The sequence below is a fragment of the Boleophthalmus pectinirostris genome, unplaced genomic scaffold (assembly GCF_026225935.1).
Source record: "Boleophthalmus pectinirostris isolate CB_2022bp ecotype Guang Dong unplaced genomic scaffold, ASM2622593v1 HiC_scaffold_14, whole genome shotgun sequence".
NCBI classification, from domain to species: domain Eukaryota; kingdom Metazoa; phylum Chordata; class Actinopteri; order Gobiiformes; family Gobiidae; genus Boleophthalmus; species Boleophthalmus pectinirostris.
The window spans coordinates 11,629,848-11,644,679 of NW_026571047.1; the positions used below are offsets into that span (position 1 = coordinate 11,629,848).

A 14,832-nucleotide genomic window follows, 5' to 3' on the forward strand; every position below is an offset into this window, starting at 1 on the left:
GTGACAAAGACTCTGCCTACAGTCTGATAAAGAGGTGTGAATAATATCCTGCACAGGAAGTGTCAAATAAAAAGTGGTAGACGCCTCTGTCTTGGACTCCAGACCCAGGAGGAGCCTTACAGTGAGTAGATCTGTGATGGCATCCTCACATTCAGTACATGTAGATTGGGGCTGAAAGCCAATGCTTCGCTTTGTTCTCTAAATGGTGCTGTTCCGTTTTTATAATGGTGAATACCTGACCCACCTGTACAGCCCGAGGAGACTTCATCCTGCTCACAGTCTCTCAGATACTGTTTCCTCTCATTCTTCAGCTTCTATTGGCCACAGCTACAGTTTCAAATTGCTTCCTGCATGTTTCTCCTGTTTTTTGCCCTCTCATTCTTTTGGCCTTCCTTCTTGTGCCTAGCACAGACAAATGATGGCCATTGATGAACATCAGGCAGTGTTTAAAGTACTCACACCCATGAGAGAAAAATGGAAAGACGAGAGATTTATGTAAGATTTTTTTAATAAAGCAATAAAAAGCAAAGCAATAAAATTAAAGCAATAACTTTAAAATGAAAAGATAAATAATTATTCTCTTGTACAACAGGAAATGCAAAATATTTCCTACAGTATATAGTGTATTTTGGGTGATCTCAACCATACAAAGCAGGTTCCTATGGGTCTAAAACATTTTGCGCAATGATTTTGTCATGATGGATACAAATGAATCCAGTGTTTTATTAAAGAGTATACAGCCTTTGCAAAAATCAATTAAAGACCCATTAAAGTAACACGATAGAATTGAATTTCACATTAGTTTCCTCTTAAAGCTTTTGCTTTGCAGTGTAACAGCGACATTTTAGTTAAAACTCAGTCAAAATAAAAGGCATCAATGTTCTTCCCCTGTACATCCTTTGACATCCTGTGACTCTTGTCACAGGTTTGCATAAAGAAAATCACTCAAATAAGCAAACAAAAATATTTTTGGCAAAACAGGAATAAAAGTGACACAATTTGAGATTTGATCCTCATTATCCCCCTCCCTCCAACACTGTCCCATTGATTGGCGTTGATTGTCCTTCACACTCACGTGATCCATCCTGGTTGCCGTAGAGATCTCAAGTGCATCAGCTGGGCTGTCATGGCAACGGTGGATGGACACAAGCCGATGAGAGAATCTACTCCTTCCTCGGATTGCAAGATTCCCGGACTTAAATCTGATTGGATTTTGTCTGTTTTATTTTAATGCTGCGAAACGTAAACTCACTCAGGTACTTTGGTATGTTTCACTTTGAAGCCAGATATTTAAATATCTACATTCTAAAAACACTAACCATTACAGGTTTAGATTTCAATGGCAGATGATAGAAACTCAGTTTCTTTTACAGTAAGTGTAAAAAACAAAAAAGAAAAAAGCACATTCTGAATCGAAGAGTTAAATACATTTAGACACCCCAAACCATTTGTACATTAATGCCCAAAGCAGGGCACATATCGCAAAGTCTTTGCAATCAATTTCTAAGCTCACTTCCTGTTCAGTGCATCGAGAGTTCACACAGCACTCCTCCACTTTCTCTTCCACAAATATAAACAAAGGGACAAATATATAATATGTCATTTACAATGTTTGTACAACATACTGTACAAAAACACACTTAAGTACTCACACTGTCACGTACACTCAGTCACTCAATCCAAAAACATCCTACTACCTGTACATGTGTCTTTGCTCCTGAAGCAGGAGGCGACAGAGGTATTGACGTGTATGGCTTGACAATTGAAAACAACTAAAACAAAACAAATGACATATTATTACTGGACAGAATAAGTGTTAATTAGAGACATACCCTTGGTGTGTCCTGACGACTCACACACACACACACGCAAACACTCACTCTGTTTTTTTGGTCCTGTTGAAATCTCAAGTGGAGGACCATTCAGGCCACCTTAAGAACAGCAAGACCCTCCTTACGTCTCCCTCCCCCCCAGTCTTTGTAATCAGAAGGCCATGGAGGCCCTCCTCCTCTAGCATAGCTTGCTTACTCTGTCCAAAGTGCTCATGTCCTTGGTTCCTGTTCTATTGTTGCACTAATCTCGTCACAGTGACAAGATGTTCTTTATTTGAAACTCTTGGAGACTCTCCATGCAACAAACTGGCCTTGCCCACATGTAGCAAAGCGCAGAACCGTCCTCCCTCAGCACTGGACTCTGGTTTGTCCAATGGGGACAGTTCTTCACACTAGGGACTCCAATACAAACAATAAAGCTATTGTGCTTGCATCTCTGTCCTTCTGTGTGTCTTCAAAGATTTCTGGAAGATGATTTTTCCAAAGTCAAAATCTTGGCTTTCTGACAGACAGAGAGCTAGGACACAATGGGCACACCATCCACTCCCACAAGCTGCCCCGTGGTGGGCTCATAGGTCCCAGCCAGGTAGAACAAGTCGTTGGTGCCAGGTTTGCGGTCTCGTGTGAGGTGGTCATACTCTGCTCGGCTGACCACTTGACAGCGATGGGAAATGGTCTGCACATCATTTTCATCCTCATGGCTTGACTGGTACAAGGCATTCTGACAGAAACAGAGGAAATCTTTAACTAGAATGGCACAGTGTGCTATGTATCATACATTTCACTGAAAAATTGCAACTTTGTTTAGGAGTCCATCAACAGCAAAGCTATCTTAACAAGTTACATACAAAACATTCATACATTTGTTTTTGAAAGGGAGAGCAAACTTTACCTTGCCATCACGGTGTCTCTTCCCCAAGCGAGTTTCCTCTGGGTGGTAGAACCACTTGACCCTGACAACCATGCTGGAGCTCCAGGACTCCCAGAGGCTCTCCACACGGCCCACATAGGGCAGCTGGGGCCGACCAGGTGAGAGGAATACAGCACAGTCTCCCACACGTACCATCTCTTTGCCACGCACAATGGCCTTGTAGAAAAGCTTACGAGCTTTGCCCTTCAGTCCTCGCCTCTAAAACACCGAAGACAATAGGTTAAAGACTAGTGTTTCTGATTTGGTAGGTCCAAAACCCACTAAAAATACTAATGACACATACGCAAGATAACTTAACAACTTTGCAACATAAATGAAAACAATGCCTTGATTCCTATCCCTCACTGCAGAGCAGTAGCCTATAATGACCCCACTCCTGACAGAAAACTTACAAGAACACACCTGAGTAGGATTCCCAGACCACTTCCAGAGCTGGCGTCCTGGTAGAGCAGACCTGTTGGTGAGGGTCTCTGTAGAGGACATCATTTGCCTCTTGGCTGGGACAGGGTCCTTAGCTTTAGGCTGCTGGCTCTGGCTGTTAGCAGCTCCTTCTTTCCTCTTCTGGCCTTTGGAGCAGCCACTGTTGTTCAGTGCATTCCCTTTACCAATGTATTCTTTTCTGTCGTCTTTGCTCTCTGCTTGTGGCTTGGCCCCAGAGGTGATTGTGTTAGCTGTGGGGACAAAGCTGTGTACTGGAGTGCCCTTAGACGTGGTGGGGTCAGAAGTCAAACTCTGCCTCTGTTTCTGTTTGACTTGTTGGAGCAGAGCCCGGCGGAGCATCACAGATGATGACTCTTCATCAGAGGAATAGGAGGAGTCGTTGTCAGAGGAGCAGACTGAGGAAGAAGAGATGGAGCCAGAGGAAGAAGAGGATGACGATGACGAGGAGAAACAGGAGAGATGAGACTGGAAGCGTCCACTGCGACACTGTGTGGTCCCAGAGTCTCTCCGTGTGTCTGCTGCTCCACGCTCATCCTCATCTTCCTCATCCAGCTCTGAGTAGGAGCTGGGGCAGTCACTGGGGTACTCCAGACTGTAATCAGCGCTCAGGCCAGGAGAGCGGAGCTCCTCCCTGGGAGGGGAAGTGCCTTTGGGAATGTTTACATCAGCTCTGCCTTTCTTTCCTCCTTTGACCAGGAGACTAGGATGGATGTAACGCAGTGGTGCCCCAGCCCTAAGCCCACTGCTCCCAAGCCGAAGCAGGGCTTTGCTGTTTTTGGTCTTTGGAGAAGTCACACCTTCATGGTCAAGCTTAATAAGATACTGCTTCCTGTCACGCTCACTCACCAACTTCCTGTTGGCTGATCCGATCGCCATGGCGACAGCAGGAGAGCATGAGGGTTCTCTGAGCCCCATCATTGGTACAATGGCACCAGGTCTAGCAGCTCCAAATGTGGAGTAGCCATTAGCAATGCTTCTGAAAGAGTCCACTTCAAAGGGCAGCCCAAAGATTCCTTTCATGGGGGCAGAGTGTGAGAGAGGATGGGAGGCAGGCCGGTGAAACAAGGCCAGGTCGTGCTCTCTGATCTTCCGCTGGGTCTTACGGGACGTTCCGTTGAAGAGGAAGAAGTCCACTGGAGTTCTCTTCTTGGGCGCAGACCAGCTCAGTGGAGAAGTGTTCTTAATCCTGTGCTCTGCCATTGCTGCTGGTGCACTGAGAGACTCGGGCACTGAGTGCATTTTCTTGGGTCTGCCAACTGAAAGGATAGGAATGAAAAGTGTTAATTAGCAAAACACAAAGGCTAAAACAAAAGCACAAACAATACTTTAAAGTCCACAGTAAACCTAGCTAACCTGTCTGCCCTCGGGCGGATTTGTCACTCCAACCGCACAAAGTAATCTGACACTTCATAAGTCATGATTAATGTCTTAATAAAAGGATAAAGCATGTGCGGCACACAAAGACCTTTATTTATGACTCTTTGGAGCGTTTAGACACTGGAATCCTATATAGTGTGTGTGTGCTGTCGTGATGCATCTGATTATTGTTGACAGAAAGAAATATTAAAAACTGTAAATAAAGCTGTGGTAGTTGGAGCCTTAGGCTAGATGTGTGCATGTATTTACCGGTTAGACTGGTATTTCTCTGAATAGACTTCTCACTGTTCACAAATGATAACTTCCACTACTCCCTAGTCTTACCAAAGGAAATGAAAATGTCTTTTGTATTTGCACACCTGGTCTTTTCTCCTGCAGCCTGACCGGCTCCTCACTGCTGGCTTTTCTCTCCTGAGAAACTTGTCGACCTCTGCGACCTGGGGACATTAGAAGTGCTGGAGGAGGGTCAGTACCTGAAATCAAAAAGGAAAACTAAATGATTGTCTAAAACTTTGTATTTCATATTTAACTGTTGGTGCATGTTTCTCTACAGCCATACGCACAGCGTATTTGGTATCCTGGAGGCAGGAGTCTGATGTTGGCCAGAGAAATCCTTCCTCTATCACCATCATCAAACTCCACCATCACACTGCCCTCCTTCTCGTCCTCTCCTGGGCCTCCTGAAATGTCAGGAATGAGGCTGAGTAATGCTTAAAGTGAGCGCTCAGAGGCTTTAGTGTGTTAAAGCTACCTCTCTGGACATAGCCGGGGTAAAGGCATCGGGAGCGCTCACTCCAGTAGGCACATACCCGTGTCCCCCCGCACAGAATCGCCTCAGTCTGAGGACGCACGTCCAGCACCTATAGCATATTAGAGTTATTATGCATGACCTAATGTTTCTATTTAAACAACATTCAATACTCACTGCCTCCTGCAGGAGCTGCTCTAGTGAATAAATCCTGGGTCTGTTCCCCCTTTCTCCTTCAATGACAACACTGAATCTGAGAAAGACAGGTAAACAAATGTTAATTCAATCATTTGTACTTTCCAAACAATAACGTGGCTCAATTATCGCTGCTATAAATCTAAGGCTTGTGAGAAATATAACAATAACAACTTTTGTTAGTGGCAGCTGTGCTGGCTGTCAGAACTGTGCGAGTTGGCTTTACACTCGCAGAGACGTCTTGTTTGTCAGGATTGTCACAACTGCCAGGAATTAAACTAGCACTTACCACAGGCTTCATTCTTTTAGTAAATCACTCATTTCTTTAACACTTGTCCCAGCTCCTGAATTTAAAAGCTCTAAGATGGTGATGCACTTCATTGGTATTGAAGCTGATCTTCTAAGTAGTTTTTGTAAGGTGCAGGGTTATAAAGCAACAGTGGGGTACTGTAGTCTTACATGTCAGGTAGTTCCAGAGTGTGGACCGAAGCTGCATAGAGGAGCTCATCCTCCTTGGAAATAAGAATCTTCAAACCGTCCACCAACATTTCTTTACTCAAAACACAATTGGGCAGAGCTGTGGGGGGAGGGGAGAAAAAAAAGATGAACGACTGGCAGGCAAGATATTGGGCATTCATGGGTGTCATGTACAGTACATGTTGTTCTAAATATGATTGAATGGTTCAGGAGTGAGTTGAAAAGGTTACTGTGCATGTATTCAAAGAAGCTTGCTTATGTTGCCGCTGTGTAATTAAACAGAGTTGTGTCATTGGTCAAGCCTACCAGGTATCCTGCGAGGCATGTTGGGAGGAAGGTGCAGTGGTTTCTGCTTATCTTCATCTTCATCATCATCACCTTCAGAAAAACTGCTCTCTTCATCCAAGTGAAAGCCGTCATCACTGGTAAAGCTCTGAAGCAACCGACTGACTGCATGACCTTTGACCTGGACAGAAACAGAAAGTAATATCAACTGACAGAAAGCAGGATGCTGCACAGTTGTGTATTTAGTACCATTAACCACAGTCAGTGATATCATGAATAATATGTGAGAGGTTAGAATTTCTAATTGACTTCATTACTTAAAATCAAAATAGAGCAGCTCCATGTATGTGCAGGACTGGTGGACACTATATATTGGCCCCTTATCTGAAAACTTTGGACATACACACTTCTCCAGACCGGTTTAGGCTGGTATATGTGAAAATGATGGATGACTGTTGATGGAGCCAGCTCACATAACAGGTTTGTGCTTGCATTTGGCTTTCCAAGGAACACTGTCAGATTTGATGCTGTGTCTCTGGAAGTTTTCCACACCAGGAGACCATATATTTCAGTGACAGAAGTTCAGTCACTGTAGGGCATAGGTGATTATTTCCTTTATTGCTGATGGTGGTGTGTGCGTCACAAAGCATGTGCGTGTGGAGAGTTATGGCCAATGATGTCTTTATGGAGCTGCGTTTGGTTTAGAGTTATGTGTTTTTGGACATTCTCTTGAACAGACTTAAAACAGAAATGACCTCAGGGCGTTTGTCATTAAAATTAATATGGGTGTCTCACCAACGACTGAAAAACAAAACTGTGAAAACACTGGACCAGTGCTGTGTTAGGACAACCCGAAAACATGTGAACATGCACCAGTGCACCTGATGTACCTAATCTGGAATTAATTTTTATCCTACCTATTCCATGATGTTTGAAATCATTCATAGCTGGGTTTGGCCCACTTCAATTACTTTAAAACCCAAATGATTTGAATCACCCCTTTTCCCAGCTACAGTATTTATTTGTAATGCTCACCTTTCCAATAATGCTGTGTGCTGCTGTTTCCTTGCTGGTTCGGCTGGCTTGTGGATCTCCAAAGCCAAAGCCTAGCAGTGGCCCGCAGCAGTCCGCCAGGGCCCTTTTCACGGGTCTCTGATAGTCCAGGAGTCTTCCGTCTGTGCTGCAAAAGTTTGTCTTTTGTCTTTTTGGATTGGACACTGTAGCACAATCTACACCTGCAAGAGTAACAACATAATCAGCCTACAAAAGTTTAATAATCTACTCAAAAAACTTCTTTTAAAATAATTTGTCATTAAGAAGACAGATTAAGTGAAAACTTGCCATGCTGATCTGGTCTCATCCTGGGCTTTTGGTTTGCTTGAAATTTGGAGGAAAGTGTTGAAAAAAATCTAGTTCCAGCAGCTTCATTAGAGGATGAGCTAATCTTAATATCTGCTACTCCATCTTCACTGTTGCAACTGCCGTGGTCATCCTCTGCTGAATTAAGACATTCATTTAATTGGTCAGAGCTTTAAATGATGAAAACAAATTCAGCTCTAAACAAATTACATTTTGATACTGACAGTGCTGTACGTTCTTATGTATGTTTTGTCCTTCTTTGTATGAAAAATATGAAATCCTGAGAAATCAAAGTGCGAGCCCCAGTGACAGGAGCACATGTAGAGCCAGGCGCATATGCAGCACTGCAGCCTGCGAACATCTCCACAGTTATTGGCAGCTGCGTGTCACTGACTGTGGGGGTCGTGCTGGTGTCGACACATCTCTGACACACTTGTCACTTACACTGCGTTCTCGTCAACACTTCCTCTCCCGCACACAAACAACACACTCTGCTTCTCAATGTCACCAACCCCTAAGATTCTCAGAGTTTTTCAGTCTTCAAATCTACTGACTGGGATGGCCACTTCCCACTTTTGCTGGGGCTAACATGGTTCCCTTCTCCTGGTGAGGGCATTTTCATAGGTTTGAATAGCCAAGGACAGGGGTGTGACATTCTTAGCAGAGCCAAAGTGAGCTCAGGTTACTGTGTTGAGCACTGGGTGGCTGTGCTGAATGCCTGTGGCAAGTCGTTAATGGTTTTAACGGTGTGACAGCCGAGCTGGAAAGTGAGGAAGCTCCCACTGATGACATCTCACTCTGTACTGTTTAATATGTGCACACACACATGGGCAAAGGGCCCAGTAACAACATTGGTTTTTACATGAGCTGTGATTCAGACGTCTGTCTGTGACCCATACTCACTGTGGTCTGAACTCTCACTGTCGCTCTTGCTTGTCCTACACTCTGGCTTCTCAGAGGCACGCTCATCCTTGTGCTGAGCCTTCTTTGGGTCACCTCCCATCAGCATCTTGGGTTTGCGCCCCCTTTTCCTCTTCATGGTCTGAAAGGCGGTCCAGTTCTGCTGTGGATCTGGACCAGTGAGCAGATGGTGAGCTTTATTTAGCTTTACTGGTTAATGTTGATGTTGTTTAGGAGCGTTGGTGCTTGGTCACTACCCACCTCTAGGACGCCGCGTTGTGGCTGTGGATGAGGAGGCTCCACGCTGAGCCTTGTGTTTGAGCTGGGTAACTCTCCTGGCCAGCCTGGAGTTCAGGGTGTTGGGCCGACCTCTATGCTTACAACGAGCCTTCATCTATTCAAGGGGAGTGGGACAGCTCATTATTGTTTCATTTGGTTCCACTAATTGAAACAATCAAGCAAAAACAACAGCAGGAAGTGGATGTAGGAGTACACTGATGAGGAACACAGAAGGATTACTGACCTGTGCAGCACTGAGGCTGCTAAAGCTGTGATTGGACATTTTCTTCTTGCCTTTTTGCTCCAGTAAACTCAGCCCAGGCCTGAAACAGAACACACTGAGATCAGAACTTAAGGAAGTCTGGTGCTGCTGGGTTCATTCATTGTCTCTGACATTTGCCATTCTTGTTGTCTCATAACCTTATCAGGTAAGAGTGTAAAAAGCTGGTGCCAACTGTCTGCTCAGTTTGACAGCAAACACAGAAATATTCAGCGACTGTGTGAATATGAAGCTGTGCTGAATCACCACATGAGAGGTTAAAGAGTACCTGGTGAGGGAGAGAGAGAGAAGGCAGAGGAGGAAGAGTTGGGAGGAGGGGCTGAGACAGAGATGAAGCAGTCTCAGGGGAGTCTGTCCGTTGACCGGAGCTTCAGGGCTCAATCGATAAACACTAACCTCTATTGAACACTACTCCTCCCTCCCTCTATCGCGCTCTCTTTCTCTGCCCTTGCTTCATTGTATGCGTGCTCACTCACTCTCACTGTACACACTGCACACACTGTTAGCAGCTGCTGTCTGAGCCAGGTGAATCCTATATTCCCACAGAGAGCGAGTTTGGCTCTCAGCATCTTCATTCTCCAGAGGAGATATACACAAAGCAAAGAAGATGCCATGTTTTCTCTGCTTTTCCTATCCAAATCAAGGCACTAAACTCCACAAGAAAACTCAAGTAACACTATGAACTATACTAATAACTGTAATGCTAATAAACTTAATTTTTAAACCAACCTAAGATTGTAAAGATAAAAGTCTGAGAAAAGGCACATTGCTCATTAGCAGCAGTAGAAATGCAGCTCTGGCACATAGCTCCAGCGTACTAATTAAACAAACTGCATGTGTGTGTGTGCGCTGCATCGGCATGTATGACTAAAGCCATTCATTGTCATTTTCATTAGCACTTTCTAATCAGGCTAACCGTGACAAACTTCAAGTTCTTTTAATCATTTTATCAAGGCAAAGGGTGAGCATGTTAGCAGAGGTGGGGCAGCATGAAAAAACACATTTATCTTTATGAGCCTGGAAGCCACACTGTAGATGGAAGTGTGGAGCGTATAATGTGTGAAGTAATGTGTTATTCTATGTGTGGATGAGTGGGAGTGGTGTGGAGTCGTTTATCACTGTGATAACTGTACATCGGGACTTTGTCCGCTTGCATTAATGTATGCTGCAGCTTTACGGAGAATCAGGACATAATCAATGCATGTGATAAATATGATTAAAAGTGATTAATGATGATTAATGAAGGCTTCATCTCCATTACCTTCTCTCATTTAAAATACCTCCCTCCCCCATAACTCTCTGCATGAATATGTGTGTGCGCCTTTGAGCAGCTCTTTTCAGAGCCCAATCAAGCAAATCATCAGCCATAGAGCATTTGAATCAATTCTGCTGAAGACGAACTTCTTGAAAATCAACTGTGCCTTTGACTAAAAACACAAACAGAAATCAGGATGAATGAGCGGGGCTTGCCAATCACACTGATTACACTGGTGCCATATCACAGGACTGACCGGAGTCTTTTGGAGCTCTCTGCTGCAGCAGCTGGCCCGGGGGTGGACTTGCGCTTGCGGGGGCGGCCGGGCCCCCGGCGAGCAGGGCTTCGAGACGTCTCTTCTTTCCTGCAGTGAACAGAGGAGGAGAATGGAGTGAGACAAAAGATCAAAGATGCAGTTAGAAATGAAGAGGAAACGTCTCTGGCTACAGGTCAGACTGGAATAACTGTGAGAAGGCAGTGGGTCTTAACAAATAAGAAAGATGCAGCATGATGGGTGAATTGTGAATGCTGTAATTCAAGTTTGAGGCCAGTTCAAAACAAATGTGTATGTGTCCTTACTGGTGGTCGTGTTTCCTCTGTAGCTTCGCCAATTCTCTCTGTTTCTCTTTGTAGCGGCGCTGTAGCTCAGCCAGCTGGACACGCATGGCCAGCTCCTCCCCTCCCATCAAGTCCATGGAGCCCTTCACTGGGCACACCTGAAACACACACGCACACACACAAACCAGAGTATTTAAATGCTGAACTCACTGGGATTGTGAAGTGGCCACGACATTTGAGCAGCTAATGATAATTTTCAATTGACTTTCAGTTTCTGCATTAGCTCATCTGTAGATTCATATGCAGCAGAAAGAAACATTTTCCCTTATTATTCTCTATGAGAAAAAAGATATTAATTGGGTGTCCAAAGTACATAACAGGATAGCTAGTGTTATCATTTAAAAGTACACTATGTAACTTTTCTGATGCAGGGCCCAGCACCTGCTCATCAACATGGAGATGCTATAGTACTAGCCTTTGCATGTCTGGTTTATCACTTCGGTTTGGTGGGTTCTAGCTCCGTTATCTCTGGTTTACACTGAACAGGACCTTCATACAGTGTTTGTCCGTAATTCAACATGTCCAACATGTTTTCACACGAATGATTTACTTTTGCAGGCATGACTAAAACCTTGATCTGTAAGGCAGGACTCACCGGCTCATGACGAGGTCTCCAACTGCACTTCCTGCGCAGGTTTAGCCTCTTCCTGATTGGACTCTCAGGGTCCGCCCCCTGAGGTGCCGTGTCTCCTGCCATCTCTAGGGCGCGAGCAGCCGCCAGTGTCGCCAGACTGTGCAGGTCAAAGGTCAGCATGTCCTCGCCTGCAAACAGATGAGGTGTTTGGGTGTTGATTGGTACATCTCAAAGCAGCTGACTCAGTGTTACAGAATAACAGTGATGTGGTTGCAGTGGTGTGTAAGGAGATTTATTTCCAGAACAATGCAAACAGCATGATATTTATGACATTAGCTGTGTAGTTGATATGATGTATACTGCTGTTATTTCTGAGAGTACACACAAACAGCACAAGAGCAGAGGAGTAGGCGTGCACAAAAACAATCTCTACATCTGTCACTTTCATTAAGTCTGTCATTGTCAGAGCAGAATATTCATGAGGCACACCTATGCTGATAAAAGACACATGCACCTAGAGCGCTTTTCGCTGCGCTGCGCAGACGTGGGCCCCAGACTTGAGGAGGGGAAGAGGGAGGGGCTGGGGAGGAAAGGGGAGGAGAAGCAATAAGAGGCAAAGTGTTTATTGAGCTATCTATTTATTCTCCTACATCTCCTCATTATGGACATGGACAGAATCCAATTTTGCCTTTGAGGAAAGCGAGAAGAGCATGATAGTGTGCGCTGGAGTTGTGGGCCTCTCCTGACGTCTGACATTATTAAAAGCGCTGTGTGTGAGCATGTGCATGAGCAGAAGACACTCAGCACAATATGGGGGTGTGAGGCTGAGAAGTGTGAATGAAAAGGTGAGTGACGACAAGACGACAGGTGACTCCTCAGAGGAGGGGGACCGGCCGTGTCCTGTCCCAGCACACAGAGGTCACCATCCTTCTCATCTGTCACATGGTCTGAGCCAATGGCGCACTCCTGTTACACTGACAGCATGACATCACCGCTGACATCACCGCGCCCAGTTTAATGTCCGGGAGGATAGTCACAATCGATAGCAGCCTTCCGCCCGCAGTATCCCACACACAATCGGCTCAGCTTGGGTAATAGCTGTGCTGTGTGTCTCAAAAGGGGGTAATAAGAGGCAGCGCATGGGAGTGAAAGGAGGATAAAAAGCAGAGTAAAATTAAAAACCATTACAGTTGTTATGGGCAGTGCTATCATTATTGGCCATTAAGAAAATTTAATAAGCTACTTTTTCAATATAAAGCCTGTGTAGGAACAAGAAAATAAACAATAAGAGAAATAACTGTGGAAATAGGCGCAATGGTGCTAATTTACACAGAGGAGAAGGCATCTCTTGATTCCTTAATCTGTAATTGCAATCTTCAGTAAACAGCTGAGATATCCTTCTGCGTCACAGAGCGGCATAACTGCATCTGTCTGGGATCGGTTTCATCTCTCCAACACATTCCCAATGACAAAAAATGCCATCAGCAGTATTAATATCATTCCTCCATGCCCAGGCCGGAGACGGGTTTTAAATAAATGTGTTGCAATTTAGAGAACGATTCCCACACCATGACAGGACTTATTGATTTCACACCTATTACACATGCTAAGCACGTGCACGCACATGTAAACAAATGCACTGCCGCACACGCCCGCATCTCGCACATACATGTACTGACAGCTGCACAGGGACTTATGATTTTTACACTTATTAATTCCGTCAACAAGGCTTGCAGAGGCAGGATTTACACACAAGATTACATTGGTTTAATAAAAAAAAAAGGCGCGGATGAGAGGGGAAACGTAACAAGAGGAAGGAGGAGGAGAGAGAAGCGGGAGGAGGTAGAGACACAACGGAGAGGCGCGATTCAGCTGGGATTACTTAACAGCTTACACACACACACACAGGCATAAATAAAAACACTTTCTCTCAGAGGGACATGAGGAAAATAGGAGCGCTTACAGAAGAAGTGTTTTAAGGATAGGGTCTAATTAGCAAAGCAAGACGCCAGAGCCTGCGGGACTGGCTGGCCCGGCAGTGTCCTGGCTTCATTCTGGAGCTCGGCTTGATTGACCATCTTTGTGTCACCTCCTTAAAAGCACATGTACACACTTATACTAAGTCAGCGAGGGAAAAAATCAGCTACAACAGAACTAAGCGCCAAAGAAGTAAATGGAACAGGTTGAACCACCACATCGGTCTTTCACACAGCTTCAGATCTGATGGCCTGGTGTGTTTCTGAGTGGGGCTTTTTCATCTTTTCTAAATTGATCAAAAGTTAATACTTTAGACAGACCCATACCTCCCTTCTCCTTGTTCTGTCTGTTCCTCTTCTCGAGCTCCAGCTCAGCCAGCTCTCCCAGGATCTCCATCCCATGGTGTGGCAGTGGGCTGGGGGGCAGGAGCGTAGGTGTTGGTGGGTACAGGGCATCTCTGGTGGCACACAGAGCAGCAGCGATTAGCAGCTCCAGGCTCCACATGTATGCTCCTTGTAGCTGGGCTGAAAAGGGAGGGCTGGGGGAGCAGGGAGGGGTGTAGGACACCTCCATGGAGCTGCTTTTCACACAGGCCTCCTCTCCCTCATCCACCCCCAGTGCAGGCTTTTGTCCTGGTTTTTCCTGTGTGTCCTCTCTGAGGTCTTCAGGCACAGAAGCATTCCATTCATGTTCAGGCTCTCTCTTCTCTCCCTCCTCACTGCCCTGCTTTTCATGTCCTCCACCATCCGTCTGCTCTTTGGATAGAGGCAGCTCCTCCAAGGCAGCCCTCTGGCCTGGGCAGCCCTGAGACTGCTCCACTTGTAGGACATTGCCCATGGCTGTGGCCAGGACTGGAGCAGGGCTCTGTAAGATGGGGCATGCTTTTTCCTCCCTCTGCTCAATCTCGTCATTTGCACTGTCGCTTTGAGGAGTCATAGCTTCAGCATTGTACCTGGTCCTCTCCTGGTCCTCCACCACAGTGCAGCATGAGTGTGGGTAGGATTTAGACTCAGAGTCGATGAGCTCTGCTTCAGTCATGACATTTTCAGCAGGTTGGGCTTCATGTGGCAAAGCTCCAGCTTTGAAACCCATTGTGATTGGAGGGAAGGTGTATACAGGTGGTAAGTCTGGAAGAAAAGAGAAATTAAACGTGGACTTTTTTTTTTATTAATTTGTAAAAATGTATATTTAAAAATGTATAAATAAATTGTGTTAAAAGCACAAGTTCATTGTTTTGAAATCATTGCTATTCTGTTCACAAGGACGGAGCATGTGATTACAGTGGGCATAATAGAGTGGCAGCA

The 14,832-nt window shown here is 45.2% G+C and overlaps 1 protein-coding gene across 1 annotated transcript in view; it reads right to left on the reverse strand.

The window, feature by feature from the left end:
- Positions 1-488: 488 nt before the first annotated feature.
- Positions 489-14,832, reverse strand: part of bahcc1b (BAH domain and coiled-coil containing 1b) — a 38,507-nt gene continuing 24,163 nt past the window's right edge. Inside the window, exons 11-28 of the mRNA XM_055150074.1 lie at positions 13,855-14,655; positions 11,573-11,739; positions 10,939-11,075; positions 10,616-10,723; positions 9,069-9,147; positions 8,807-8,939; positions 8,549-8,716; positions 7,628-7,783; positions 7,322-7,521; positions 6,308-6,467; positions 5,984-6,101; positions 5,507-5,582; positions 5,333-5,441; positions 5,145-5,261; positions 4,941-5,054; positions 3,166-4,460; positions 2,725-2,961; positions 489-2,553 (exon numbers count right to left, since the gene is read on the reverse strand). Coding sequence (XP_055006049.1) covers positions 2,350-2,553; positions 2,725-2,961; positions 3,166-4,460; positions 4,941-5,054; positions 5,145-5,261; positions 5,333-5,441; positions 5,507-5,582; positions 5,984-6,101; positions 6,308-6,467; positions 7,322-7,521; positions 7,628-7,783; positions 8,549-8,716; positions 8,807-8,939; positions 9,069-9,147; positions 10,616-10,723; positions 10,939-11,075; positions 11,573-11,739; positions 13,855-14,655 — 4,379 coding nt within the window. The 3' untranslated portion in view covers positions 489-2,349. The remainder of the gene's footprint in view (positions 2,554-2,724; positions 2,962-3,165; positions 4,461-4,940; positions 5,055-5,144; positions 5,262-5,332; positions 5,442-5,506; positions 5,583-5,983; positions 6,102-6,307; positions 6,468-7,321; positions 7,522-7,627; positions 7,784-8,548; positions 8,717-8,806; positions 8,940-9,068; positions 9,148-10,615; positions 10,724-10,938; positions 11,076-11,572; positions 11,740-13,854; positions 14,656-14,832) is intronic.